At 38.0% G+C, this 26,768-nt stretch overlaps 13 protein-coding genes across 13 annotated transcripts; 9 read left to right on the top strand and 4 right to left on the bottom strand.

The window, feature by feature from the left end:
- Positions 1–1,677: 1,677 nt before the first annotated feature.
- RHIMIDRAFT_310265 (Tautomerase/MIF) lies at positions 1,678–2,521 on the top strand. Its single transcript, XM_023614640.1, has 3 exons — positions 1,678–1,836; positions 1,885–1,981; positions 2,029–2,521. Exons 1-3 carry the CDS (start codon positions 1,732–1,734, stop codon positions 2,193–2,195), a joined length of 369 nt encoding a protein of 122 aa, XP_023471297.1. The 5' UTR covers positions 1,678–1,731; the 3' UTR covers positions 2,196–2,521.
- A 41-nt stretch (positions 2,522–2,562) lies between these two features.
- On the top strand, positions 2,563–3,708 carry RHIMIDRAFT_288448 (uncharacterized protein). The gene is made up of 2 exons (XM_023613566.1): positions 2,563–3,086; positions 3,139–3,708. The coding sequence occupies exons 1-2, from the start codon at positions 2,607–2,609 to the stop codon at positions 3,352–3,354; spliced, it is 696 nt and encodes a 231-aa protein (XP_023471296.1). The 5' UTR covers positions 2,563–2,606; the 3' UTR covers positions 3,355–3,708.
- Positions 3,709–4,978: 1,270 nt separating this feature from the next.
- On the top strand, positions 4,979–6,104 carry RHIMIDRAFT_9437 (uncharacterized protein). The gene is made up of 3 exons (XM_023615902.1): positions 4,979–5,209; positions 5,256–5,399; positions 5,457–6,104. The coding sequence occupies exons 1-3, from the start codon at positions 5,035–5,037 to the stop codon at positions 5,954–5,956; spliced, it is 819 nt and encodes a 272-aa protein (XP_023471295.1). The 5' UTR covers positions 4,979–5,034; the 3' UTR covers positions 5,957–6,104.
- A 195-nt stretch (positions 6,105–6,299) lies between these two features.
- Positions 6,300–8,282, top strand: RHIMIDRAFT_9421 (glycerol kinase). Its single transcript, XM_023615900.1, has 6 exons — positions 6,300–6,545; positions 6,601–6,707; positions 6,767–7,053; positions 7,106–7,215; positions 7,267–8,087; positions 8,136–8,282. Exons 1-6 carry the CDS (start codon positions 6,421–6,423, stop codon positions 8,222–8,224), a joined length of 1,539 nt encoding a protein of 512 aa, XP_023471294.1. The 5' UTR covers positions 6,300–6,420; the 3' UTR covers positions 8,225–8,282.
- A 44-nt stretch (positions 8,283–8,326) lies between these two features.
- RHIMIDRAFT_9420 (uncharacterized protein) lies at positions 8,327–9,303 on the top strand. The gene is made up of 3 exons (XM_023615899.1): positions 8,327–8,373; positions 8,426–8,498; positions 8,558–9,303. The coding sequence occupies exons 1-3, from the start codon at positions 8,335–8,337 to the stop codon at positions 9,238–9,240; spliced, it is 795 nt and encodes a 264-aa protein (XP_023471293.1). The 5' UTR covers positions 8,327–8,334; the 3' UTR covers positions 9,241–9,303.
- A 124-nt stretch (positions 9,304–9,427) lies between these two features.
- Positions 9,428–11,126, top strand: RHIMIDRAFT_284997 (Metallo-dependent phosphatase; the record flags this gene model as incomplete). Its single annotated transcript, XM_023613232.1, has 6 exons — positions 9,428–9,445; positions 9,975–10,127; positions 10,185–10,226; positions 10,284–10,488; positions 10,538–10,887; positions 10,938–11,126. The coding sequence occupies 6 exons, from the start codon at positions 9,428–9,430 to the stop codon at positions 11,124–11,126; spliced, it is 957 nt and encodes a 318-aa protein (XP_023471292.1).
- Positions 11,127–11,282: 156 nt separating this feature from the next.
- RHIMIDRAFT_243633 (P-loop containing nucleoside triphosphate hydrolase protein) lies at positions 11,283–12,078 on the bottom strand (the record flags this gene model as incomplete). The annotated part of the gene is made up of 3 exons (XM_023609968.1): positions 11,283–11,506; positions 11,557–11,854; positions 11,917–12,078. The coding sequence occupies 3 exons, from the start codon at positions 12,076–12,078 to the stop codon at positions 11,283–11,285; spliced, it is 684 nt and encodes a 227-aa protein (XP_023471291.1).
- Positions 12,079–12,417: 339 nt separating this feature from the next.
- Positions 12,418–13,490, top strand: RHIMIDRAFT_233010 (uncharacterized protein; the record flags this gene model as incomplete). Its single annotated transcript, XM_023607866.1, has 3 exons — positions 12,418–13,223; positions 13,273–13,325; positions 13,384–13,490. The coding sequence occupies 3 exons, from the start codon at positions 12,418–12,420 to the stop codon at positions 13,488–13,490; spliced, it is 966 nt and encodes a 321-aa protein (XP_023471290.1).
- Positions 13,491–13,492: 2 nt separating this feature from the next.
- RHIMIDRAFT_243631 (zincin) lies at positions 13,493–15,931 on the bottom strand (the record flags this gene model as incomplete). Its single annotated transcript, XM_023609967.1, has 4 exons — positions 13,493–13,715; positions 13,767–14,920; positions 14,969–15,485; positions 15,558–15,931. The coding sequence occupies 4 exons, from the start codon at positions 15,929–15,931 to the stop codon at positions 13,493–13,495; spliced, it is 2,268 nt and encodes a 755-aa protein (XP_023471289.1).
- Positions 15,932–16,322: 391 nt separating this feature from the next.
- Positions 16,323–17,875, bottom strand: RHIMIDRAFT_243630 (UEV-domain-containing protein; the record flags this gene model as incomplete). The annotated part of the gene is made up of 7 exons (XM_023609966.1): positions 16,323–16,397; positions 16,461–16,563; positions 16,625–17,052; positions 17,111–17,374; positions 17,430–17,665; positions 17,734–17,818; positions 17,870–17,875. 7 exons carry the CDS (start codon positions 17,873–17,875, stop codon positions 16,323–16,325), a joined length of 1,197 nt encoding a protein of 398 aa, XP_023471288.1.
- Positions 17,876–19,699: 1,824 nt separating this feature from the next.
- Positions 19,700–22,277, top strand: RHIMIDRAFT_307408 (RNA-binding domain-containing protein). The gene is made up of 3 exons (XM_023614525.1): positions 19,700–20,327; positions 20,380–20,891; positions 20,944–22,277. The coding sequence occupies exons 1-3, from the start codon at positions 19,719–19,721 to the stop codon at positions 21,968–21,970; spliced, it is 2,148 nt and encodes a 715-aa protein (XP_023471287.1). The 5' UTR covers positions 19,700–19,718; the 3' UTR covers positions 21,971–22,277.
- A 113-nt stretch (positions 22,278–22,390) lies between these two features.
- On the top strand, positions 22,391–25,085 carry RHIMIDRAFT_254274 (uncharacterized protein). The gene has a single exon (XM_023611083.1). The coding sequence runs from the start codon at positions 22,505–22,507 to the stop codon at positions 24,914–24,916; it is 2,412 nt and encodes an 803-aa protein (XP_023471286.1). The 5' UTR covers positions 22,391–22,504; the 3' UTR covers positions 24,917–25,085.
- Positions 25,086–25,211: 126 nt separating this feature from the next.
- On the bottom strand, positions 25,212–26,521 carry RHIMIDRAFT_254270 (uncharacterized protein). Its single transcript, XM_023611082.1, has 6 exons — positions 26,328–26,521; positions 26,217–26,275; positions 26,044–26,163; positions 25,826–25,986; positions 25,634–25,772; positions 25,212–25,581 (listed from the first exon to the last, which is right to left on the bottom strand). Exons 1-6 carry the CDS (start codon positions 26,440–26,442, stop codon positions 25,459–25,461), a joined length of 717 nt encoding a protein of 238 aa, XP_023471285.1. The 5' UTR covers positions 26,443–26,521; the 3' UTR covers positions 25,212–25,458.
- Between the last annotated feature and the right edge of the window lie 247 nt (positions 26,522–26,768).

Below are 26,768 nucleotides of genomic sequence, written 5' to 3'. Positions count from 1 at the left end.
TTAATACACGACAGCAATATAAATCACGTTGTAGCACATATTATCAATGTGATGCCACTCTGTTTACAGACATTCTTTTATATACAATATAATTTGGACAGGTACAAGTTACAAATATAATGTATTGTTCATTTGATACTTACCGAGACGTTAAGGAGTGCACTGCCGTTATAGACAGCGTATTAAATCCAGGGAGCACCATTAGTTTATTGCAGGTCTTTTGAAGGGGAAGTACTTTCATTGCCATGCTTTGATTTGTAAACAAATATATTTATATATTTAATGCATTGTTCGCATTGCGATTCCACACCGTACCACAAGATTCACACTTGAGGATAGCATGTACTCTTCGCTTTGATCCAGAAACAGAGAATTTGTTCATTTATTTCATTTTACACTTGTTACAGATATGACTCGTTAAATACTCGTCAACGTAAACAAATTCGGTCCTCTCATCAGATCGTTTGCATTTTCGTTTGATTTCTTCAGTAATACGTCTGGGATGCAGCTCGTTTTCCTTTCATACTTGAGCTCAAAGAACCATTTCCGAACGCAATGATTCGCTTCGGCTGAGAGGAGGAGGGGAGGTCCGCAGGAGATAACTGTAGTTGGCCTTGTAATATTAATTAATGATTGACTACATTTTGTTTAACCATGTTTTTCTTAATAATAAAACCTATCCTGGAATGAAAAGCTCTCTGTTTTTGACGCACTGCACAACTTACTGCGATCCACTTCTATTAAAAACCGACGATTAAAGTAGTTATCTTTATAAAAATGACTGACAAGGATATTAAAATGACGCACGATGACCATGGATCATCATCGTAATTATCAGGAACAGTAGTCGAAGAAGTAACGGTAAAGAAGGAAAATGAGAGACACAAACTCTAATATCAGCTGTGCATTCCATGTAAAAGTAAAAACACATAATGAGCTGGCATATATCCAGCATGTGTCTGGTTGATACGCTGAAAGCGTTGCTCAAAATCACGTCCATGACGAAGGCCATCATTTCTATTTCTGTTTCTCAAGGTAAGAACGATGTCACGGAAGCTTCTGTTGCTATACTCAATAGGAATAGCCGCGGCAACTTCTTCTATTGTTGATAAGTATATTTTAGTGATTTAGTGATTAGTGATGAACTCTTTCAATGCTTTTTTTTAAGTCAATATCAGTGCTAAAACATGACAGTAACGAACATTCAATTTCCACAAAGTGACAATGTCCACCGTTCTCACTGTATAAGAATCTATCAACAAGTTTTTCCGTTGCGGTTATTTGGATGTATTAGTAATCAATAGCTGAAGATACACGAAATTTGGAAGTCATTATCACTCTTGTGAACATGGTTTGTTGTATTCAGGTTATGGCGTAACTTATTATATGATAGAAAATGGCGTTGTGACTCACTTTTAGATGAGTATCGATTACTGATCTTTAGATATATCCATCCCTTCTGCATTCTCTATATCTCTCTACATCTGACATATCAATAGAGTATGTACGTTTACTAAAGGAAGAGCGTGTCTTATTGGGAAAAAAAAATTACGGCATAACATTGGCTTGAAAGCAGAGAGTAAAAAAAAAATGCCGACAGCTGATGAAGCTGAGAAAACATTTACACGTCAGCGTAAGCAGTTTGCATTATTAATACAGTACCTTCTCGCTCTTTCTTTCTTTTTTTTTTAAAAAAAAACTTTTTCTTTTCTCTTTATTAACTTTATTATCATGCCTATACTCGAAGTTTATTCCGCCATTGCACCCAAGGACTTGAAGTCCTTTATCAAACGCCTAAGTGCTGTCTTTGCCGAGCAAATTGGTAAACCTGAAAGCGTAAGTGAATAAATACAAGTTGAAAACAAGACAATAACCTGTCAATAGTTCTGTTTGGTCACTTTTAGCAAAGTAGACAGCCTTGTATTTAATGGTACAGATGAACCTGGTTACCTTTGTAAGGTTATTTCTATTGGACACATTGGTAATGATGCAATGATGTGAAAACAAAAAGACTAACAAGAATAATAGAAAATGATCGTAATTCCAAGTTGACTGCTGCCATTACTGCTGAATTAGAAAAGGAATTGGGTGTTTCTGATAATCGCGGTTACTTTGCCTTTAGTGATATTGCTGCTGAAAACATTGGTACAAGAAAAACCACATTTGCCAATATTGTTCGTGAAAGACAAAAATAAACTTTAAACTCCGTCCAGTTTATTTCTCGGTTAAAAGTTCTTTTACTTTATTGACAACAAAACAGAGCGTGTTCAAAAGAGCAGAGTGAGGCAATAGGCTCTTTAGTGAATACGCCACATCTTTTTTTGTTGTTGTTGAAGAGAGTCGAGAGTGATGAAAAGGAGCCTCTGTCTTAATTAACAACATTCGATATCTTAATTTTTTGTCATTAATAACAAATACGAATTGGCAGTACGAATCACATAATTTCATACCGCAAGTAATCTTGAATAGAAAAAGTGTAATTTAGATTGATTTCTGCGTAACATTGGAAATATAAAGATGAGTGCAATGTGTCCTTTTTTTTTTTTTTCTTTATTCTTTAAACAAAAACCTTCAACTCCTCCCATTCCCTTTGTTTGTTCAAAACAATGCGTTTTACTCATTCCTCTCTTTTCACTTTGACTTCAATTGTGACAAGCTCGATTGTCTATCAAGTGAGCTCTGCTCCTGTCTCTCCTAGTGATCTTGCTTCTCCTGAAAGCCCATCTGTTGCTCTCAATACTTTATCTGGTATGGCCCTGGCTGGTCAAGGGGATTCCAACAGACCGATCTGGGCCAAGAATATCGAGAAGAGAAGCAAGCATCATAAAAAGCATAGTAAAACTCACAAAAAGCATCACAAAAAGACTACAAAGAAATCAAAGAAGTCATCCTCCCATAAAAAAAAGACAACCAAAAGAAAGACATCCAAGAAGACGACAAAGAAACACAAGACAACCAAGACAACCAAGAAGGGTGGCTCTGGAAGCAAAGGAGGACAATCATTCTCTGGTGATGGTACTTACTACACACCTTCATTAGGTTCTTGTGGTCTGACAAATAGCGAAAAAGATTTGGTTGCTGCTTTGGTAATTATATTACACTCATTAATAAGAAAGGTTTATTAATTTACTATCGTAGAATGCTCCACAAATGAACAACCCTGCCAACCCAAATCTCAATCCAATCTGTGGTAAATACATCAACGTTCATGGTCCCAAGGGCTCTGTCAGAGTCAAGATTGTTGACACCTGTCCTCCCTGTAAGGTTGGTGATGTTGATTTAAGTCCTGCTGCTTTCGGCAAGATTGGTAACTTTGTTGATGGCCGTATCCCCATTAGTTGGACCTGGGCATAAATAAATAAAATATGTACTTTTATTTGACGCTTCTTAATTAATTACAGTTCTTCAACAGTGTGTCATCAGATCATATAAATATTTCCTATTTCACAAATCACCGTGTCTATTTCAAGATGTGGCTGATAATAACATTTTATTATAAACTCCTATTTTCTTGACTCTTTTTCTTTATTTATTGATCCATAACAATAGAGACAAGTAGCAATAAAAGGGAGCTAGCAATGCTATGGATGTAGTTAAGGTTTCTATGGTTACTTCACTTGTAGAAATCAGAAAAAAGGAATAATGAAAATTATTGTTTAATTTTGAGTAACATTAAGATTTCAGGGAGCTGCATCGTTTATGTAACCGGTCCGTTCGCTCTCGGACGATTTCATGAAAAAAGGAAAACGTGTCCCAGTGTAGCCACTCCTTTTTTTCCTTTGTTTACAATGTCACATTTTTGTAATAAGTAAAAAGCCACAAAATAAAGCACAAAAACATGCTTTCGAGAACAATCTTTATTGAAAACAGGTTGTAAAAGGGCATTCTCTGACGAATCATTAAACAGTACCTGCTTTATTACTGTTCATGTGTAGATAAAAGGCGTTTCTTGTATGTGCGTGTGTGGAAGGAAGAAAGCACCTGATTTATGGTAATTAACCATATTAACATGAAACAGAAGCAAGTCATTTACAGTTATTACATAGTTAATTTTTATGAATGATCTCTCTACTTTATAGAAGCCTTTCGATCGCTGAAATGCATCATGCTAAACTCGCCGACAGATACTGAAATACATTTTATGTAAGCAGTGTTTGAACAATTTGATTCGCTTTCCTTTCTTATTTCAATCACCACATTTTGTTAAACTGTGCATATGAGCATTTTTCGATGTTTACATCTTTCATCTTTTTGACACTCGACTCGAGGCCCCCCTTCCTTCAAGGGAACTGCAACAAATAGAATAACCGGAAGATGAGTCGGGTTGTACCAGAGCGAGGCTGGTAGAACCCAAAGATTCATAATAGATGCACATTAATAGATGTACATTTTGTCCTCTTTTTTCGTGTCCATCCTCTTTTTTTTTTTTTTTTTTTTTTTTAAAAAAAAAAGATCTCCTACAACATGCTTTTGACCATATGATTGAAGCTCATGCTAATAGCATTGAACAGATGACGCCATAGCTATTATTCAGATATAAACAATCGTTTCCTCTCTTTTTTTTCTATTGTAAAAACAAGCAGTCTTATCCATAATCACATATCATCTGAGCTTTTACTTGATACTTTTTATCCAAAATCGTCTATTATTAGAGATTTCTCTTAATAGTGTAGTAAACCACCTTTTCTAAAGCTAAAAAAAGAGCAGCGTATTATTATTATTAATGAACCTTTTGCTTACTTTCCTCGGATATTTGATTCATTTACAACTCATTTACATAAAAAAGTATTTTGTGAGACTGATGGCATAAATAGCATTTTAGTACAACAAAAGTGACAAATGGCATGAAGCCAAAAGAACAATGATGAAGGCAGATGCACAAAAAAGAAGGAAAAAGAAATGCGCAAAAATGACATATAACCCTTTTTTATAAAATGCAGGCTGGCTTTTTATTTATATCTCTCTTTCTCTTTCTCTCTTTTCCTTTTCTTTCTTTACTTAAATCATATAGTTCATCACACACACACACACATAATGACACCATCAAACCCATTTGTTCATAACTTAGTAATAGACAGTATGCTATTTAATCTATTTGATACTGAAGACGCACCTGTTGCTTCACATGCTGCAGCCACCAACACAAATAATACAAACACTAAAGCTAAAAACCAAACCTCGAAAAGAAGCCAAGTGAAGAATGCATGTGGTAGGCTTATAGTTTTGTTATTAATACGTAACTGATGTATATTTAGTAAATTGTCAAAAGGCGTGCAAGAAATGTGATGATGGAAGACCTTGTCAGCGCTGCATCAAGCTTGGGTTGACAGATACATGCGTGAATTCACCTAGAAAAGAACGAAAAAAGGGATTGAAGCGTGGCCCTTACAGAAAGAGAGGTATGTGTGCGTGTCTTTGATATCTTACAGATTCATAACCACAACCTTCTAAATCAGTCAGAAAAGATTACGAAACATCACCTGCAATCAATAAAGAACAGGTTACCAACCAACAACCCCCTTACGACTACATGGCTATGTTCCTAAACTTTCCTATTACTGAAACCCCTTCAGAGATGGCTTATGTAAACTGTTTCAGCAACAATAACGAAAAGAATGATGTCAATGTCATGGTGTCTAATACAGCAGTAGCAAAAGAACAACGAAATAAAAATACTATACTGAATAGTACGTCATCGCCAAGCTCATCCCCAAAATCACTTGATAGTTTCCAAGACGACGACGACAACAACAACAACAGCAAGGTTACAATACCACATGTTCATCCAAGCAACCATTTATCTTTGTGTGACAATGCGCTGTTCTCCTTACCAAAAACAGAAGGCATGTCTATTTCTAGTAGCCATCTTGGAACTGACACATTTTCATGTTTAAGCCCTAACGAACTCATTGATCAATGGCTAAAGTCTACAGATGGTCAAGAACTTTTTGCTTAGGTTGCGCGTATTCATGACACATCATAATGTACACCTTCCCTTTTTAGGCATTTACTATCCGGCAATAAACTCTCCACTCCACTGCTCTCTTTCTTATGTCCATAAAGCATATGGACCACTCTAAAGATTTCAATTATCATTATTCGAATTGACAGATGCAACAATCAAAGTATCTAGACATTCATCTTCCGCAAAAGAATTTCCCCATTCTTTAAAAAGCAAAGATACGTTTTTTATAAGTGAGCATATACCTCTGAGTCCCTCCGCATCCCTGCAGAAAAAACTATGTCAAAGAGAGAGAAAGAAAAGACAAAGGGCCCGTTTTTATATAAAGTGAATATATCTGCTGATCTACAGATATAAAGATTGGAAAACACTATTTGTTCTCCGATTCAAGAAAAGAAAAGAAGAAGCCCTCGGTCTTTTTCTTTTTCTTTGTTCTTGTATATTTTCGATTATAAAAGATGCCGAAATATATAGGTGCTATCGACCAAGGAACAACATCAACCAGATTTATAATTTTCGACGAGAAAGGAAAGCATATTACCTCTCAGCATCATGAGTTTGAGCAAATATATCCTCGACCAGGGTAACGGGGTGTTGACAGTTTGGGCGCCTATTTTATATTAATCCTTTTCTTTTAGTTGGGTTGAACATGATCCATATGATCTATTGGATTCAGTCATTCGATGTGCAGATGGAGCTATCAGGAAGTTTGGTCTCATGGGATACAATATGTCAGATTTAAAAGGTAAGAAAGAATGGGCTTTATGATATTAAAAAGGATCACTGAAACATGTGAAAAAAAAGCCGTTGGTATATGTAACCAAAGAGAGACAACACTCGTGTGGGATCGTAAGACGGGAGAACCTCTTTATAATGCAATCGTCTGGAGCGATACTCGAACGGATAGCCTTGTCAAGGAATTATTGAAGAAGCAACAGGATTTGAATGTGCAAGAACTTTGCGGCCTACCCATTCACAATTACTTTTCGGCTGTAAAGTTAAAATGGTTGATTGAACGGGTGCCTAAGGTGAGACAGGCTGTTGAAAAGAGACGTGCTATGTTTGGTACGGTAGATACATGGCTCATTTGGGTAAATAAGAATATAGAAAAAGAAAAAGACAGTAAAGCTTACATAAAAAGAGAATTTGACAGGTGGAATCCAAGGAGGCAAATACATTACCGACGTGACAAATGCAAGTCGTACGATGTTTATGAACTTGAAGACGTGTCAATGGGATCCACGTCTGCTAGAGTAAGTAAGACGGAGGCTTTGGAGTAACATCAGCTAACCCATTAAGTGTAGCTTTTTTGAAATTCCTGATCACATGTTACCAGTGATTGTTTCCTCATCTGAGAATTATGGCACTGTACAATGGGGTCCGCTGGAAGGAATACCTCTCATGGGCTGTCTTGGGGACCAACAGGCAGCTCTTGTAGGTCAAAAGTGCTTTGAGATCGGACAAGCCAAAAATACATATGGAACAGGTGCCTTTTTACTCATGAACGTTGGCAGCGAACCCATCGTCTCAAAACACGGCCTTCTGTCTACAGTTGCCTATCAGTTTGGCCCTAATGGTCAGGTATCTTATGCACTGGAGGGGTCTATTAGTGTCGCTGGCGCCGCTATCAAATGGTTACGTGATAACATCGGCATCATCCAATCGCCTGATGATATAGATACTTTGGCAGCCAAAGTCAAATCAACGGGTGGCGTCTTCTTTGTCACTGCTTTCTCAGGTCTGTTTGCGCCCTATTGGCGTGGTGATGCTCGTGGAACACTGGTGGGTTTGACGCAATACACAAACAAGTATCACTTGGCACGAGCAACCCTGGAGGCTGTCTGTTTCTCTACTCGTGCTATATTAGAAGCAATGAATATAGATCGAAGTGTTGCATTGAAGACGCTCAAAGCGGACGGTGGTATGTCTAACTCAGATCAATGTATGCAGATTCAGGCAGACGTCTTAGGTATTCCTGTATGTCGCTCAGCCTTGCGAGACACGAGTGCATTGGGCGCTGCATTTGCCGCTGGTTTGGCTGCTGGTATCTGGAACACTATCGACGACATTAAGCTGAGCTTATCGGAAAAGGAAGACGTGTTTTATCCTCAATGGAATGACGAAGGTAATAAGATTAAAAGAGAGTGTACTTAAATAACACATATAAATATAGGTCGAAAAAGAAAATGTCATCAATGGCAACAAGCTGTTCAACGAAGTCTTGGCTGGACAGAGGTTTACACTCCAGAAGATCACTTGTAACATAACACACATATATAGCATCCTTTTGCATTTAATAAATCTGATCTACTTTACGTCTAAATTGGTCTTCCGATAAAAAATTTACTTTTTTTTTCCTCTATTCTTTAAACATGTCTGATGAAGAGGGTTTCGCTGGCGATCTATTTGGCGTAAGTTGGGCAAACAGTCAATCATAGCAAATAAGGCTAAATTGTTTCCAAGGCAGAAAGCGATCAGGACATTGTAGAGGTTGAACCGACATTTGAAATATATACTAGAGACAATGTACCAGAAGGTACACACATATATATATATGCCTCACTTTAAATGATCTCATTTCAACATTTATATTAGATTCATATAGACAAGTCAAGATCAAGTTGGTCGGTTCTCATCCACTCTGGGCTCATCATTTATGGAACGCTTCTAAAGTATTTGCTTCACTCTTTGACACACACCCACGTCTGGTGAAAGATAGATATGTTTTAGAATTAGGAGCTGGAGGAGCGCTACCAAGTCTGATAGCATCGTTAAATGGAGCTGCCAAGGTGGTAGTGACAGACTATCCAGATAAAGAACTGATTGATAATATACAATACAACGTCGATCAGATGCCAGAACCAGTAAAGAACCATATCAATGTCGAAGGGTACATTTGGGGCAGCAACACGGATAAACTGAAAAGTTACTTACCTGATCGATCAACCTATGATGTAATCATTTTGAGTGATCTTGTCTTTAATCATTCACAACATCATGCAATGCTCAAGACATGTAGAGAGTTATTGACACCCAAGACGGGCCGTGTGTATGTGTTTTATACGCATCATCGACCTCATTTGGCACATCGTGATCTAGAATTCTTTCAGATTGCTACAAGACCCTTCAAGGAAGATGAGGATGATAGAGAGCTAATGGGTTATGGATTTAAAGCAGATCATTTTATGATTGAAAAGATGGGTGTTATGTTTAAGGAGGACCCTGGAGATGAAGAAGTACGTGCGACTGTTCATGGTTGGCAATTGTGGCTAGAATAGATTTAAAAATAAAATATAAAATGCCAAGAATAAAAAAAAATAAAGCTATTTTTACCTTCCCCCGGAAAGCTCACCGGCATGATGTGAGTCTATATCAGCCAATGAGAATACTCAGTCTAAAGAAACAAGAGCTCATGTGTTAATCATAGTGATGAAGCATCATCAATATTAAAAAATGGATGCCAAGATGAAAAGTGACAACGACGTCATCATTATTACGAATGTCTCTTTCTCTCTCTTTCTTTCTTTCTTTCTTCTTTTTCAACTAGTGAGAATGAAGGATCTTCGTACTATTTTTGTAATGTGACACAGTAAGGAACAATAGTTGCTAAATAAAGCTATTAATGCACTTTTATATTCTTTGTGTCCCTGTTTGTGTGGATACAAAATTAGCTCATATTTTTCCTATTTTAAAAGGACTAATTTAGTCTTCTCCCTTTTCGTTCCTTTTCTTTCTTTTATTTTATTTTAAAAAACAAACAATGGGAAATCATCAATCAAAACATAAATATAAGAGTAGACAAATAAACAAAGGTGGCGCTGTATTTAATCCACCTACAAGTAAATTCTCTGACGAGTACAAGCAAGGTTCTCAACCACATCCTCACTACTCACAACAACAACAACAACAATATCAACAAGAACAACGAACAAAAGCATATCAACAAGAAAGATACTATCATCAACAAAACAAGGAAGAGGGAGTAATTGAAGAAGTAGAACAAACACAAAAGGGTCCCATCGCACTTGATATCGATGCATGTATCCAAAAGTTATTACAGGTGGGTTCAAATAAGAACAGACCGATTGGTAAATCAGTGTGTTTAAATCAAAATGAAATAATCGCCATTTGTCGATATGCATATGATGTATTCATGAGTCAGCCTGTGAGTATTATTTAGATGACGTTTTGTGTATCGAAGCTGATTCCCCCTTCTTTTTAGACTTTATTAGAACTGAGTCCAGGTGTAAAAGTGGCAGGAGACGTAAGTGTCTATCATAGAAAAAGAAAAGAGGGGCAATAGCTTATAAACAATAGATAGATTCACGGCCAATACTTTGATTTGATTCGATTATTTGATCTCTGTGGATTTCCGCCTACTTCCAACTATCTATTCTTGGGTGATTATGTTGATAGAGGAATGTATAGTCTAGAAACCATTTTATTGCTACTTTGCTTTAAAGTCAAATACCCTGAAAACTTTTTCTTGTTGCGTGGAAATCATGAATCCGCTGATGTCACACGAAGTATGTAAGAGCACTTGTGTGGTTTAATCAAAATTAACGCATGCATTAGTTTATGGCTTTTATGATGAATGCAAACGAAGGACGAGTGTAAAGATTTGGAAGATATTCTGTGATGTGTTTAATACGATGCCTATTGCAGCCATTGTCGGTAACAGAATATTCTGTGTCCATGGTGGATTATCTCCTTTTATGCAATCGATGGATCAAATCGCTTCACTGCCCAGACCGACAGAGGTACCTGAATACGGATTACTAAATGATTTGCTTTGGTCTGATCCAAGTGATGCATCGCCTGATTGGAGTGAGAATGATCGTGGTGTGTCTGTTTGCTTTGGAAAAAAGAATGTTAATGATTTCTTAAAGAGGTTTGACCTTGATCTCATTTGTCGAGCTCATATGGTAAGTTCTAATGTGTGTCTGTTGATAAAGTTATACTCATAGCTTCAAAGGTGGTAGAGGATGGTTATGAGTTCTTTAATGATCGTACACTTGTCACCGTCTTTAGTGCGCCTAATTACTGTGGTGAATTTGATAACTATGGAGCGATCATGACAATATCCAATGATTTACTCTGTAGCTTTGAGCTATTGGCACCAGAAGATAAATTAAATAACAAAAGGGTAGAAAAGAATAGGTAAAAAAAATGGAACAGAGTTTATACATCATTTGCTCATACTAATACGGTCATTTAGTTCTACCTTTCAATTAACTTGATGTAAATATTATTCGACATGAAGTATGCAAGAACTTTTGGTCATCTACTTTTATAATAAATAAACAAATATGTACAGAAATCAAACACACATGTATATACTTGCCTTGTATCTAGTCTTTAATATCTCTACCAAGTACGCTCTTTGATACTCTGCTTGCTTATTAAAGTATAACCTCAGGTCAATCATTGGGTTCCAGTAGGTTTCGAATTTGGGCTGTAGATTGGATTTGGAAATGTTGTGTTGAATGATGATCATACTCTGTAACTTGGATAAGCTCTTGATGATCTCTGTCAAATGTTTAACTGGATAAAAAGATGAGTAAATGTATAAAAAATGATGACATTGCTATTACTTTCACTTGACATCCAATTGATTTCTGCTGCTATGCTTGGAAGGTCTTCAATGATAACGAGTGATTGTTCACGTGCAGTGGCTGCTAATAATGCGCCAAGATTTTCAAGTGATAAAGATAATTCACGAATTGAGAACACCTGAGTGAACTCGATCTGAGAGAGGACAGCCGTTTGAATATTGTGCTTCTGTAAGATGTCGTGCATTCGTTTGGGAGCAAAGGATCCTGTAGATCCAAAGATATAAACGCTTGGATTCGTGCTGTGTAAAATGTAGGATGCTAATAGGTTGGATATAAACTATGTGTGTGTGTGTATACAGCATGAGAGTGTTTTCTTTTCAAAGCAACAATATTACTCACTTCAGTTTTGCCTGTATTGGCCTTGCCACATAATTCAATCACATTCTTGAAGCGTAGTCCACCGCCAAGCGCATGATCAAGTGATGAAAAACCTGTAGATAAACATGTGTGTTCTATTATACTTGACTTGTCCATTTCCTGTGCTACAGTTATATCAAGCATGATTTGACGGACAAATGCTCTCATCCACTATTTCTATTCAGCATACATTCTTTTTTATTCTTTTACTTTACCCATCGAGGGATATTGGTTATTGAGCATAAATTGGATAAATCCTCTTGCAGTAGTGCGCTGTCTATACAAAATGTTATTTCGTCGTTCCACGGGCAGGCTTTGAATCTGTAACCTGAAGTAATATCGTTCGCTAATAAAGCTTCCAGCACAGGCTGATAAAGCTTGCTTTGATCAGCATTCCACCGTTGACAGATTATTCTCAACTTTGTCATTATTTAAAATAAAAAATAAACAAAATGCATAACTTTTTCTTTTTTTATTTATTTAATGTCTGTTGATTTGGATTGGCAAAAACTTGACAAGGAATTAGCCGAATACGTCAAAGAGTTTTTGAATAAACACTTTCAAACAATTACAAAGCCTTCATTTATTGGCGACATTCAAGTTACTGCGTTTGATTGGGGCCATGATGCTCCTCAAATAGAAATCGTCAACATCACTGACCCATTTCCTGAATTTTACGAACAAGAAGAACAAGAACAAGAACTGATTGCTTCTTCACCAATTATAGAACAAAGCCAACCATCTCCATCAACTGATTACTTTTCAAATTACCAACCTCCTCGACTGATACACACTCCCTTGCTTCATCAACAACGTCTCCACCTCTTTCATCGATCACCTCTTGTTGCCCCACAACACCCATTCAATATGAACAATAGTTATCTCATGACACACGCATCTCCAGAACCAACGACATCTAGCAGTTGGCCGTCTCGACCGTCGTCCTTACTGGATGAGGACTGGATAGATGATGAAGAGATCAATCATGTACCTGATACCTCGATCCATACCAATAATAACTCTGCAGGGAACACTAAATCAACGGAGATGGACTTTCAGGTGCATGTGTTGATATCTTACAAAGGTGATATGAGCATGACTTTGATGACAGAGCTAAGGATGAATTATCCAAGTGTGATGTTTATGAGTCTACCTATTCAACTATGCGTAAGGTCTGTCGAATTTGAGGCTACGGCCGTGGTTGCCTATATTCAAAGTATGAAGCGTGTGTGTGTTTCGATGCTGGAAGAAGAGGAACAGTCCGGTCGAGGGAAAGATGGTATTGACAGGTAAGCGAACACAGACAGGGTATAGCTTTTGTTTATAAAAATACTTTAGCTTGCTTCGAGATGTACATATTGAATCTGTCGTGGGTGATGAACAAAAGCAAGGTAATAACATAAATGACATATTCCTTTCTCTCTCTAACTCTCACTTTTTGGAAAAAAGCATTGAAAAATGTTGGCAAGATTGAAAAGTTTATTGTAGATCAATTAAGAAAGATGCTGGACGATGAACTCGTGTTTCCAAGTTATCAATTAATTGAATTAAACTGATTTTATTGGGATAAGCCAGTGTGTCGCAGTAAGGCGGTTATATCCACAGTTGTTCTTCCTCTAAATTGATTCCAGACCTCTTTGGGTGATGTACCCCCACCTAATGCAAGAATGGTATTACGGTAATGTTGTCCGATGGATCTAACACCTTTCTGCCCATGCTTTGCCTTGGCTTCTTCAAAGGCAGCATAAGCATCCGCGGAATAAGTCTCGGACCACTTGTAGCTATGCATCTATTTAGTTTCTCGTTCCTAGTTTTCTTTTTCTCTGTTTTACCTATAGTAACCAGCACTGTATCCGCCGCCAAAGATGTGGTTAAAGCTACACAAGAATCTGTCTTCCTCCAATCGAGGTATAAGTACAGTCTGCTGAGCAATTTCAGCGTCCTGGTCAAAAACAGTAGGATCATCAGATGAGACAGGTGGTGTGAAGCGAGAGTGCAGAGCTAGATCGACCTTTGAAAAATGAAGCTGTCTCAAGGTAGCAAGCCCAGTCATAAACTTCTTGCTCTTGACGAGTGCATCAACCATGTCCTTTGGCATAGGCTCGCCTGTCTTGTGATGTCCCGCCAATCGATCGATCCATTCGGGCTCACTACAAAAGTTTTCCATGAACTGGGAAGCGACCTCGACAAAGTCCCATTCGATACCATTGATACCAGAGGCAGGTGCATAGTCTACAGTTGTCATCATGTGTTGCAAACAATGACCAAATTCATGAAACAATGTTTCTACATCACGGAATTTCATTAAGGAGGGCTCTTGATCTGACTGTGGAGGAGGTTGATTACAGATGAGGTAGGCGACGGGTAACGTGACGTTTCCATCATGCTGCTTGAATCGCGTCGTAACAATGTCCATCCAGGCGCCACTACGTTTTTCAGAGGGTCTGGAATAAAAGTCTCCGTAAAAATAGGCAACTGTCTTTCCCTTTTCAGCCACTTCAAACACCTTGACGTCGTCGTGCCAGCGAGTGATGTTTCTTTGTTTGAGTTCCTGGGGATCCAATTCGCGTACTTGAATATCCAAGACCTCGTTAGCCACGTCAAAGAGACCCTTGAGTACTTTGGGAAATGCAAAGTATTGTGAAATTGTTTCTTCATCATACTTGAAGAGTTTCTTTCTGTACTGTTCCGTAACATAGGCTGTGTCCCATGGCTGAAGAGGAGTGGGATGGCCCAATGCTGATGCAAAATTGGTTAATTCTTCCAATTCCTTCTTGGCATGAGGCAAAGCTGCATTGAACAAGTTATCTAGTAAAGACTCGGCTGAAGAAAGGTTTTGTGCCATCTTGACAGAGAGTGAGAGGTCAGCAGGTGTTTCATATCCCAGTAGCTTTGCTTTTTCTCTCTTTAATTTAAGGATCTCGTTAATGATGGGTTCATTATTGACACTTCCAGAGGATGCCTTTGTGATATTTGCTCTATAAATCTACAAGTTCATTTAGTCGTTATATATATCATAGACAAATGTCTATACCTTTTCACGCAATTCGCGATTTTTACAATTCATCATGAACGGACCATAGATAGGAAAGTCCAAGGTGATGCAGTATCCTTCAAGGCCATGTCGCTCAGCATTCTTTTTCAATGTTTCTAGAAATGCGTCCGAGCATCCAGCCAGTTGATCCTTATCTACAACCACTTCCTTGAATGTCTTGGTAGCATCTAAGACGTTATTCCCAAACGCCAACGAAAGCTGGGACAATCGTTCGGATATTTCATTAAATCGCTTCTTTTCTGGAGAGTCTGGAGGAAATCCAATACCTGCATGTTTCATGTCGCGTAATGCGTGTTCAACAATACGCTGCTGCACCTTATCCAGTTTCTGCCACTGTTCGGGTGTGTTTCTTAGCTTTTCGAGCGCTTGATACTTGGGAAAAGATTGATTCATCATGAGTCCCAGTTTGACAAACTCTGGCTGTATCTTTTCGAGGGTTGTTCGAATATCATCCGAGTTCTTGACACCGTTCAGGTGAGAAAGAATACCATAGGCTCTAGATATCTCGTCCTCTAGTTCAGTAACTAAAAGCACCTGTTAATTTAATGTAGCTTTTTTTGCAAAATACTTGCGTTTGCCAATAGTGCCTTCCCAAGTAGGTTCAAAGTTCTTTTCTAATTCGATAAACTGCTCCTTAGCTGCTGCAATCAACTTTTGAAAAGCTGGGACGGCAATATCAGGCTTTGTCTGTGTTAACAAGTGTTCAAAGTCTGGAAACAGTTTCCAGTTCAAGAAGGGTGTCTGCTTATAGGAAGCCATGGTAGTTGCATGTCTCTTTGTATTCATAAATACCATTCGATTCCTTTGAAGTTGTTGCAGTGCTGCTGAACTGGGTTGTACTAATGGCTTTATGGCAAGTCTGATATACTTCACACTCGAAATAGAGCGGCATAAGAGTCTATAGTTTGGTACTCTTTTTGGTTGTCTCAATAATCTATACATTCTAGAAAAAGATCTCGAGAAATGGAGGACCACTCAAGTGCAAGCGGTACCAAATGACAGTTTTGCAGAGTGCAAGTCACTTTTTGGTAATTAATCTTAAGTCTCCCCAAAGGAGAGAAAGTACTTGCAGCTAGGATAAAGAGCGAACGTTTAGAACTTGCCTTACTTTATTAGCTTCTTCTTCTTCTACTTTAAACTCTGTTTATGGATATATTAAATTGAACCTAGTATTCTTTATATGCATTGTTTTTATATAAACAAGCTTAGACTTTTTATGACAAAGCAACCACTACGTAATGATCATATAGATTTTCTTTTTATTTCCCTCAAGCACCATCCATGTTGATTATAAAACGTCAAGGGAGGAATTAAAGAAATACAGTTGAGCTTATTAAGTGATTTTCTCAGTGATTTTCTTTATCAATGCTCTCTTCATGAACTGCTCTCTGGATAATATACGTGTATACTAACAAATAATAGAGATTGAGTATAGAAAGAAAAAAAAAATAGATTTGACAAGTATATATACCTTCATAAATGTAACCAAATCAATTCTCTCAGAACTTAAAGCCTTTGCTAAGATATAAACAGTATCTGATATAGCATTATCATCTGCCACCAATTCAAACAATCTATAAATATATACAACAAATAAATGAGACAAAGGAAAGAAGTAATAGCAAATCAACGTACTGGTTTCCTACAACACTTGTCCCACACAGCGTTTCATCTATTTGTACATCAGGCATAGCATTCACTTGTTCTGTGATCTCATCAATTTCTTTTGACCTTGTTTCCAAGACAAGATTATTAAAATTCAATCTTTCTCTAAGATCACATAAAGCTCTATGTTCCTGTTCGATGCTTGCTTCTCCTTCGTTTAATTGCCGATTTTGAATCAGCAGATTGTCAATTTCTCTGGACAGTGAAAGATTGTACTGTTGTAGTCTATCAGTTAGCTTTCTATAAAGAACATCATGAAGGCTTTTGCTGTTTGATGTATAGCCGTCCACTGTGTTATGTCTTACTGGTGGACTGGAAACATGTGGCATGGGCATCGTAGGCAGGGCGGGTAAGGAAGCTGAATTAGAAACTGGAGTTGTTGAGTTTAGGTGCATTGACTATATATGTTTTTTAGTGTCCCTTCACTTTAACAAAAAAAAAAAATGTAAACCTTACCGCTAATCCTTGATTCAAATTGTATAACGCAGTGCTTTCGTTGATCCACGATGATGGATGTTTATGAGGCATATGCTGTCTTTGATGATTAGGTGAAGCGCGGCTCTCTAAAAGTGACTCTTGAAACTGTGGTGATGCTGTCGTTGTTGTGGGAGTAGTCGTAGTAGAAGGAGGAGTTGGCATAGTATTAGGCTTTGTATATACTGGAGGTTCCTGAGCAAATACCTGCTGTAGTATGGCTATGAGCTCTAAAAGATTATGTTTCTATATAAACCATATGAGTCCGTCATGATATATGTATGATAATATATCCTCTTACTTGATCATTTGACCAGCTTGATCTATATTGATGATAGCATAATCCACTCTTATCAACATGTCTGCCTTCTCGGATCAGCATATTGGCTGTTGGTTTAACATATGGAATAGGCGATGTGCTTGGATATTCTTTTGGAACCCAAAAGGCAACAGGAATATTATATGGAATAGAGCGATAAGTGATTGGAATGGTACCATGAAGACATAGTAATAATTGTGTATGTCCATCGTTGGAAGCTTATGAAATAAAAAGACAAAGAAAATGTTAATGTCTACATCAACTAAATATACATTCCAAAAGTTACTATAAGTGTCCATCTTTGGCTTTAATGACACATAGGTCTGAAGTACTGCATCCACGTCATGAAACGTTCGTTCGGGATCTTGGTACTATTTAATAGTCAGTGTCAAGCTTAGTGTCATACTAAAATAGTTCTATACTTGCATGTTGAAGCACTGTGCGTAGCCAGCTTTTAATGTCCATTTTATATAAAGAAAATAGGCTCAAAGAAGGTTCTCTTGCCTAGCCTTATTTTATTTTATTTTATTTTTTTTTGCTCACACACTTTTTTCAGAAATTATTGGAAACACAGTTATTTTCACAGGTGCTTAAATCAGATTGTACACTCTTTGCAAATAGATTTCTCACTTTTACTTGACTTGTATACATTTAAAGCGAAAATGAGTGTACGTTTTATCTACGAAAATGAGAAAGGCGAAGCTGTAGATGAAAGTGGAAATGAGCATTTCGAGGTGAATATTAATACTGAAGCATATCGCGATAAAAAAGATGGAAATAAAGTTCGTATGTACCAGAAACATGGTGATTCTGTCAAAGAACAGCCATTTTTCTTAGTTTATGAAAAAGCCAAGACTCCAGGGCAAGCAGTAAAGCAGCTGGAGGGTCAAAAGGCGTACGGCTTACAAATAGGTTAAAAAGGACAAGGAGAATCCATCAGATATCCTAGAGCTAAGTAATGGAAAAAAAAAAATAAGGTGGGTCGTCCTTCGATTTTGAATGAAGAGCATAAAGGGCGCCTTATCAGCTTTTATGATGGCAACTCATCTGCTGTAGTTGACCAAGCCATGGATAGTCTGAATAGTGAGTTTGCTGGTTAAAGAATACGGTCGTTTATGACTTTATGACAAGTGGATGCAACTTGACTTTTAAAAAAAAGCTCACATGCATTCGATTCAGAGAAACAGCCCTGATAATATTGAGCGAAGATATGAATAGAATGTAAAGAGGTAACTATGTTTCATCAAGTAATGTGACGACTATACATAGCTGACGTACGGACGAAAGAGTACGGTAATAAAGCTGCGTTTTCTATGCTGATAGTATTCAATTCAGTAGCTTTTCTCTTTCTATTGTTCAGAAATTTTATTGTAGTTTTCATAGCTTTTTTGCCCTTCCAAGTAGCCTCAAGAAGAGGAAGAAAGTCGACAGCAATTGTATTCAGAGCTGATGAGAAATCAAGCTTGAGGATTCTTAATATGCGTGTGATGTGATGGTCGACAGAAATATCCATGATGACCAACTCCATACTTAGTCCTGAAAAGTTGCATTATTAAATGCTCATATATACTACAATGTTTTTTGCACCAAAGCTGAGAGCATATCTCCGAGTGTTTTGGGTAGTTTTATTAGACCGGCGTCTAGATATTTGTCATCAGTAACCATGATCTTGCCCTTTTCTACTTCACATGAACCAAGCTCGTCGTCAACAAGCTTGAACAAAATATTCACTTTGCTTCATGTAATCCTTCTATCTTTTCTTTCTATTACTTCTAAGCTTCTGTCTACATTTCAGATACTACCTATGATGTCGTCCAGCAAACCTTTTGAATACGTGACACCACGCTAAACATGACTTTATTTTAGTTTGTTTCTTTTCAAGAAGAAGAAGAGATAAAAAAAACATTGTTATTTATTTATGTTGTCAGTTTGATCAACAAAGATGCAAAAACACGTGTAATTATGATATCGTATTTGTATCAGAATGAACTGGGCAACCCTAGGTTAGGCAGAAATTTTAACAGTGTAAAGTTGTAAAGCGATGCCACATGTAATACCTAGAAGAAGCATCCGCAGTATTAGCTTATTTTCTGGTGCATGTAGCGTTCACCACAATGATAAAGCTCATTAAAGTGCCTGCATGAAACGGAGTTGATCTTTTAGGTAATCTTTGTGACCGGTTATCATCCATCAAGCCACACCTACCAATTCACCACAGGATCTCAATCTTTTTTCATTTACTTTTTGATCAACGAGCAGGAACCTCAAACAATGGCCGACGAAGAGAAAGTTGAAAACACTGTAGAAACCAAGACACAAGTAGAATCTCATGCAAAGCTGACATTATTTGTAAGAGGGCTTCCTTATGATGCCACAAACGAAGATCTGGAACAATTGTTTGGCGAGATTGGTCCTGTTCGAAAGGCGTTTGTTGTTACAGAACGTAAAGAAGATGAACAGCAAAAGGAAGAAGAGAAGAAACCGGTGAAGAACAAAGGATTTGGTTATGTTCACTATGCGATGGAAGAAGACGCTCAGACAGCAATCACAAAACTAAACAATACGAAATTTAAAGGAAGAAAAATAAGAGTTGAGTTTGCCAAACGTAAGTCAGAAACTGCTGCTCATGAAGAAACAAAGAAAAAAGAAGAGGTTCCTGAACAGAAGAAGAAAGTCACATCAGCTCAAGATACTCAATTTGACGTCAATGCCCGTTTGATCGTTCGTAATTTGCCCTGGAAGTATAGAGAAGCTGATTTAAAGAAATTGTTCAGTGCACACGGTAATGTACATGATGTCAAGCTTCCTCGTAAATGGGAAGGGGGCCCCCTTCGTGGATTTGCCTTTGTACAGTTTGAAAAAGTGGATGAAGCCAAAGCAGTAAGTTAGTCCTATAAAAGAAGAAACATAGTCTAACTTTGTGTATGTGTAGGCTATGGATGCATTAAATGCAACTCAACATCATGGTAGAACAATTGCTGTCGATTGGTCTCTTCCTAAGCGCATGTACGAAGAAAGCGAGGCAAAACAGACCGAGACAGAACAGTCAGTTGACAAGGATGTGGAGATGAAAGAGCAAGATAAAGATGATGAAAGTGAAAACCAAGACAGTGAAGAAACTGATTCAGAAATGAAAGATAACGAAGATGACGAAGTCGAAGATGAAAGCGACTCTGATGAAGAAAGCGATGAAGAAGTTGATCAAGACGAAGAAATGGACGTTGAGAGTGAAGAAGAAGGTGAAGCAGACACCGAGGACAGCGAGAATGACGAAGATGAAAGTGAAGAAGAAGATGATGACAGTTCAGATGAAGAGGCAAAAACAAAAACTAAGAAAGAAACAAAGAAGCCAAGTAAGCCTAAAGGCCCAACTCCTGCTGAAGGTCGAACACTGTTTATTCGTAATCTCTTGTTTGAGTCAACTGAAGAAGATTTGAAGCAATTGTAAGTTCATCATAGCTCTATATTTAACAAGAGACTAATTATCTCTCACTAGGTTTCAAGAAAACTGGGGACCAGTTGTGTACGCCAAAATTACAAGAGACCCAGAAACTAAGTTATCGCGTGGAACAGGCTTTGTTTGTATGAAAAAGAAAGAAGATGCTGATAAATGCTTAAAACATGCAGAAGCTCTCCGTAATTTGTCTCAAAAGGATGAAACAAATGACGCAGAAGCAATGAAGGATTTACTCTCTAAGCGTGAAAAGAAGAAGAAAGGACTGATGTTCAAGAGTATCATCACACCCGAATCAACATCAGGCGATGGTGCCAAGTTTACACTCCATGGACGAGTGTTAGATGTCACATTAGCCGTGGATCGTGAACAAGCCAAGCAGATCAAAGACGACAATCTATCGCAAAAAAGAAAGGAAGATAAACGTAATCTCTATCTCATGCGTGAAGGTGTCATCTTTCCTGGAACGCCTGCTGCTGAAACATTAACACCATCAGAATTAACAAAACGTCAAATGTCTTTCTCTAGCAGAAAGAAGCTCGTCAGCAATAATCCATCTTTATATATATCCAAGACTCGTCTTTCGATTCGTAACTTACCTATAAAAGTGGATGACAAGGACCTCAAGGCACTTGGTGTCAGCAGTGTTCAAAAGTTTAAGAATGAAGTAAAGGCTGGTCTTCGCGAAGATCTCTCAAAAGAAGAAAAACAAGAAGGATGGCAATACCTGCCTCGTGTTAAACAAGCAAAGATTGTCCGAAGTAAAGATAGAATAGACACTACAACAAATAAGCTTCGTTCAAAAGGTTATGGCTTTTTGGAGTTTACGACACATGCACACGCACTTGCTTCCCTAAGATACCTGAATAACAATCCAGATGTTTTTAAAGGAAAGAGACTTATCGTAGAATTTTCACTGGAGAACAAAGATGTAGTAGAGAGAAGAGGTAAAAGACCACAAGGTATGACTAAAGATGAGCCTATGATTGGCAAGAAGAGACCAAGAGAAGAGGAAAAGGGTATAGCCGGCAAGCATAAACCTAAAAAGGCTTTTAAAAAGAGAAAATAAAAAAACTTCTTTTATAAAATTGTAAAGTAACCTTGCTTCAGCAGCAATGTAACCTGATGTAACCAGTCTTGCATACATTTTCAGTAACAAATTGACGCCCTGATCTTCTTATTTCAAATGCCGTATTAAACTTGACTGTTGCAACAAGTAATGAATTGCATAAATTGATTTCGTAAAATAAGAAAAAGAGAGAGAGAGCAAGTGAGCAAGATGGGTATATTTATAGTTGTTCCCTCCTTATTTTAAGTTTAACTACTTTTTTACAATAAAAAAAAAAGCTCTCCCTTATTTCCGCCAATCATCCCCGTACTCCTCGATCTCCTAGGATAATCTCCTATTTACTCCCTTTTAGCTTATAGTTTGTAAACAGCCCGTGTAATGAATAATCTTGAGGCTCATCTATCGCTTGCTTTTTATTTCCTTAACTTTTTTTTCCCTTCTTTTATACTTATTAATCTTTACCTAATTCTTATTAAAAGTAAGCTACACTTTATAATCCATATCCTGTTTCATTTAATATAACCATTCAAGATCATGGACCCTCAAGGACAATTCAATGGAGCTATTGTATCTGCAGCACCTGTGTGGACAGTAGTCGTCATTTCCATACTTGCCATTATGTTGATTATATTCATCACTATTTTCGTTCGACGATTCATCAGAAGGGGCCGTATGTCAGAGAGAAACTTTAATAAAAAGCCATCTGTAGAATCATTGGAGACACTGGTGACAGCACATCAGCAAAAGCAGAAGTCAAAGCAGTTGGCAAAAACCGATACTCATGATACCGAGAAACCGACCAGATCATCACCTATGCAAATAACAAACTCCGCCACTCTAGCAAGACCAGAGCCACAAGAAGAAGAACTGGAAGACGGCCCTCCTGAACCACTTCAGGAGATTAAGATCTCGTTGCCACTCCCTCCCCCTTCCACCTCGTTCTTTGCAGACAAAATGGAGCTTGATGGCTCTAACTGTGATCTGTATGATTTGTACGTTCACGGTAAGACAGATGGCATGAAACGTCAGAGCATGCACAGTGCCTTCATATCGATCGACCTAGACTCGCTCTCTAATGCGGCTTCAAACATTCAACGAAAGGCATCCACTATCAGAAAGTCACTTTATCAATCCATTCGAAAGCCAGCTAGTACCAATGGTATAAAATCAGTGCCTGCTCAAAAAATGTTTACGGAAGGAACAAAAGAATATTCACGTCAGTCTATCGTCGCATTCAACAATGAAAGAACGCAAATAGAGATGCCCAAGGCCAGCAAGAGCCCACAGACAGAGGACGCCCAACAGGATGAAGAGCCGACAGCTGCAGCAAAGCGAATCATACGTAGTGCTTCAAAAAAGGCCAAATCCCGTTCTATGGTCATACATCCTGATTTACCTGATGCTGTAGCAACTCCTCCCAAGCAAGATGCGTCTAAATATGCAACCGTTCGGTCCCTTCGCTCTCCTGACGCTAATGAGCATGTGACGATCAGCTCAGGATCAATAAGGCGTTTTATGCGCCAAAATAGTTTATTCCAAGGTGAGGACCTTCCACATGAATCTGATCCCTTACCTGGCACCCTTAGCAAAAACGATCGGAAGCCAGTGGCTAATGCCCTCGATATCTCAAACTGGTGGGAAGGTGGTGAGAGCAGCAATGGGGTTCCTGAAATTCGTACGAATGGCATGAAGAATTCTGAATCATCGTTATCCGTCAGTCAGTATAGAGCCTCTCTTAACGATTCAGTGTTTGCTCTTAACGGTACTGTATCGAAAGGCACAAGTGCTCTCTTCGTGCCAGAGCCTGACAAAAGCAAATCAGACGGAGCTGTCTCACGTAACAACTCTGCAAAACGCGGTACTCTTGGTAGAAACACATTAAAGACACTGACGGTAAACGCTACACAAGGTGTCAATAAATCAATCAGAGGCTTGTTTGATCAATCTTCATCCTTGACCAATATCAACAAAGTATCACCTTGTGATAGTCAAAAAATGGAGATCGATGTTGAACATGGTTTGTCACAACAGCCAGTCGCACCTGTTGAACGTCAGAATAGTAGAAGAAAGAGTTATTCACACAGGCTTGTCCCTGAGTCACCCTCGAAATCACGTCTGACCAACACAAGGCATAGCGTAGATGAATCATCGCAAAAGGTAGAAGCAGACGATATTGTCTTGAAGCAGTCCAGATCGTTTTCATCAAAGCAAGGAGTAGAGCCTGCAGCACAGGGGGTGACGTACCATAAAGAAACGATTCATTCAACACAAATGAACAATACAGATCATGAGGCAGATGTGGCTTATATGCAACAATTAGGAGCAAGCAAGTTCGTCTCTCCTCGGCAAACGCTTTTGACAAAGTCATTATTGGCACAGCAAGCAAAGCGGTCATCATCTACCAGTCGTCCACAAGATGAACCACTCCAGGCACCTGACCCTGTCGTATCTTTCTCGTCTTCTACTGTCCGCACGGTCATTCCGGACGATGAGATGGATCAAATCCAGATACGTCAAAATCCAATGAATCAACAACAGCGTCTCTCGATAGGTATGAACGGCAGTAACAAGGTGTTGGCTTCTTCCTTTGGTGATGAATCATCTTTCCTTGCTGATCGCTTTTCTTCAATGAATACAGAACAAAGTCGTGATCACAGCAGACAAAGCAGTGGAGGCACGAGCGTGACAACAGCTGTCAGGATTAGCGGCGGGTATCCCTCGTCTACATGGAACGGAAGAGCACAAAAGAATGGAGCGTCACGACTCTCTGTCATCCAGACTATGGACACAGAAAAGGAATCTGACATCGTGGAAGATAAAAGAGGATTCTTTAGTACGATGAGAAAAGATAAAAAGAATCGCGGGGTGATTCCATGGATGGCAAGTGAAAAGATGATGACACCAGCTGAAATGGAACGCGACAGATATTTGAATGGAGGCAGATAATTTATCCTTTATTATTTTTATTAAATAAATGTAGCAATCAATTAACATATATCTTACGCTTATTACCTTTCTTTTCGATAAGAATTACCATCATTGATTCATCTGCCTATTGCAAGCAAATATATATAATGGAAGGATATTATTATTTCATGATTTATCTTATGGTCCTTCATGATAGACGGAATAACTCTATTACAATAAAATTTTTATTTGATCGAATGAATTGTAATATTCACCAATTTGAGGCTATCATTACTTTTGATTTTTGTATACACAAAAGGGCTCATCTTTCAAGTGCTAAAAAAAACTTCAACGTTAGGTTACAGGTATCACAAATGTTATGTTTTCTCCGGTAATAAGCAGCGATAATCCGTGTGTTCCCTTTTATATTACAAGTATTATTAAGAATAATACACTCATAAACAAGGTCTTGTCTACTAAATACGATCAAGAGAAAAAAGGAACTGTTCGAATATGGATAGTAATCTTGCTTTATTATATTTGGTTACACAATAGAGAACACTTTCACCAGGAAAATGCACTCAACTTAATTTATTTAAAGACATGAAAGGGCATTCAACTGCACCGCTTTCAGATTGCTCTTTATCAGCTCTATTCTTGGCCAATTGCTTCATCAAGATGCTAGCGTCGTAAAAGGTCTCGAGCTGAATCAAGTATGATTAGATTATAAAATGTATTACAGATTAATATTCATACCTCTTCAATTTCAAATTTGTCATTTACTTTTGCAACAGTAACACCAACAGCTTCCACGACTTCGTTGGAAGCAGGTGCCTCGAGTTTCTTACCGTTGCCAATCTTTACAGATAAATCACCAGTCATTGTTCCCCAGTGACTAAAAAAAGGAAGAGGTCAATGAATGAATATAATAAAGTTAATTTTGCTTACCGCCACTTGAACGCAACTACTGGAGGACCACTATAGACCTGTAATACTTCCCAAGAGAAGGTGCGAAGAGCGCGCTTGAATAGTTTGTGAGACTCGGCAAAGTCCATTTCACTGGCTTTATAAAGTTCAGAATCACCGATGAGCGCGTTGTAAGTACCGATCTATGAATATTTTTATACATTTATATAAATTGTTCACTAGACTATCTTAAATAATACCTCAAGCATTTCATCAATAGTTTGCCACTTTTGTCCATTGACAGAGAATCTGTATTTATTACGGTCAATAGTACGCATTTCATCAGCATTGAGCTTGTAAGACATTTCCTTTTCCCAATTCTATGCAAAAAGAATAAGACAACCTACCATTAGAAATTGTTTTCATTATTTACCTTGACCAGGTTGGAAACAAGCCACTCGAGAGATCCATCAGCATGGTTCATGGTTTTTTCTGTTAAACATGAATAGACTGACCCAACAGAGTGTATATCCATTATTGTTACCTTCTTCAAATGCCTTGTTTACTTTATTGTAATCAGGTACACGGCCATATCTCCATTGATGATCCTTGTCCTTGAGGACAGCATTGGGATCGGTCATAAAGTCAGGAAGAGTCATGTTAATGTAAGAGTAAAAGAAAGGGGGTGGCGAAAAATAAAATATAATCTCGATGATTCCCTTTTTATATAGATTTTTAGCATTGATTTATTGGTTACTAAAAGTAGAACGTAGGCTCATAAATGTAACCATCAATAATGGTTCGATTCTAAAAAGGTTGTACACTCCATAGCTTATTTTGCTCCGTCAAAAGTATAGGCGTAATAATTTTCAATTGACTATTTGAACTTGCTGCAATCTGGAAAGACGAAAAAAGAAAGGATTAAGAGACAGACAAAAAAATTATTAGTGGATAAAAGGAAAAGAGCCTTTGGTTTGACATAGCG

Source organism: Rhizopus microsporus, assembly GCF_002708625.1.
Source record: "Rhizopus microsporus ATCC 52813 unplaced genomic scaffold scaffold_1, whole genome shotgun sequence".
Lineage (NCBI taxonomy): Eukaryota > Fungi > Mucoromycota > Mucoromycetes > Mucorales > Rhizopodaceae > Rhizopus > Rhizopus microsporus.
Note: the sequence above shows the minus strand (reverse complement) of the source record. Positions and strands in the feature narration are given on the sequence as shown.

Bases quoted from the DNA above. Each gene is read 5' to 3' on its own strand.
- RHIMIDRAFT_254274 (XM_023611083.1), top strand. From the start codon at position 22,505: ATGGACCCTCAAGGACAATTCAATGGAGCTATTGTATCTGCAGCACCT.
- RHIMIDRAFT_310265 (XM_023614640.1), top strand. From the start codon at position 1,732: ATGCCTATACTCGAAGTTTATTCCGCCATTGCACCCAAGGACTTGAAG. The intron at 1,837-1,884 runs GTAAGTGAATAA...ACCTGTCAATAG, and splicing joins AAATTGGTAAACCTGAAAGC to TTCTGTTTGGTCACTTTTAG. The intron at 1,982-2,028 runs GTAATGATGCAA...CAAGAATAATAG, and splicing joins TATTTCTATTGGACACATTG to AAAATGATCGTAATTCCAAG.
- RHIMIDRAFT_9421 (XM_023615900.1), top strand. From the start codon at position 6,421: ATGCCGAAATATATAGGTGCTATCGACCAAGGAACAACATCAACCAGA. The intron at 6,546-6,600 runs GTAACGGGGTGT...CTTTTCTTTTAG, and splicing joins CAAATATATCCTCGACCAGG to TTGGGTTGAACATGATCCAT. The intron at 8,088-8,135 runs GTAATAAGATTA...ATATAAATATAG, and splicing joins TCCTCAATGGAATGACGAAG to GTCGAAAAAGAAAATGTCAT.
- RHIMIDRAFT_9420 (XM_023615899.1), top strand. From the start codon at position 8,335: ATGTCTGATGAAGAGGGTTTCGCTGGCGATCTATTTGGC. The intron at 8,374-8,425 runs GTAAGTTGGGCA...ATTGTTTCCAAG, and splicing joins TCGCTGGCGATCTATTTGGC to GCAGAAAGCGATCAGGACAT. The intron at 8,499-8,557 runs GTACACACATAT...CATTTATATTAG, and splicing joins TAGAGACAATGTACCAGAAG to ATTCATATAGACAAGTCAAG.
- RHIMIDRAFT_9437 (XM_023615902.1), top strand. From the start codon at position 5,035: ATGACACCATCAAACCCATTTGTTCATAACTTAGTAATAGACAGTATG. The intron at 5,210-5,255 runs GTAGGCTTATAG...ATGTATATTTAG, and splicing joins CCAAGTGAAGAATGCATGTG to TAAATTGTCAAAAGGCGTGC. The intron at 5,400-5,456 runs GTATGTGTGCGT...CTTCTAAATCAG, and splicing joins TGGCCCTTACAGAAAGAGAG to TCAGAAAAGATTACGAAACA.
- RHIMIDRAFT_307408 (XM_023614525.1), top strand. From the start codon at position 19,719: ATGGCCGACGAAGAGAAAGTTGAAAACACTGTAGAAACCAAGACACAA. The intron at 20,328-20,379 runs GTAAGTTAGTCC...GTGTATGTGTAG, and splicing joins AAGTGGATGAAGCCAAAGCA to GCTATGGATGCATTAAATGC. The intron at 20,892-20,943 runs GTAAGTTCATCA...ATCTCTCACTAG, and splicing joins GAAGAAGATTTGAAGCAATT to GTTTCAAGAAAACTGGGGAC.
- RHIMIDRAFT_288448 (XM_023613566.1), top strand. From the start codon at position 2,607: ATGCGTTTTACTCATTCCTCTCTTTTCACTTTGACTTCAATTGTGACA. The intron at 3,087-3,138 runs GTAATTATATTA...TTACTATCGTAG, and splicing joins AAGATTTGGTTGCTGCTTTG to AATGCTCCACAAATGAACAA.
- RHIMIDRAFT_254270 (XM_023611082.1), bottom strand. From the start codon at position 26,442: ATGACTCTTCCTGACTTTATGACCGATCCCAATGCTGTCCTCAAGGAC. The intron at 25,773-25,825 runs GTAAGCAAAATT...TCCTTTTTTTAG, and splicing joins GTAGTTGCGTTCAAGTGGCG to TCACTGGGGAACAATGACTG. The intron at 25,582-25,633 runs GTATGAATATTA...TACTTGATTCAG, and splicing joins ACAAATTTGAAATTGAAGAG to CTCGAGACCTTTTACGACGC.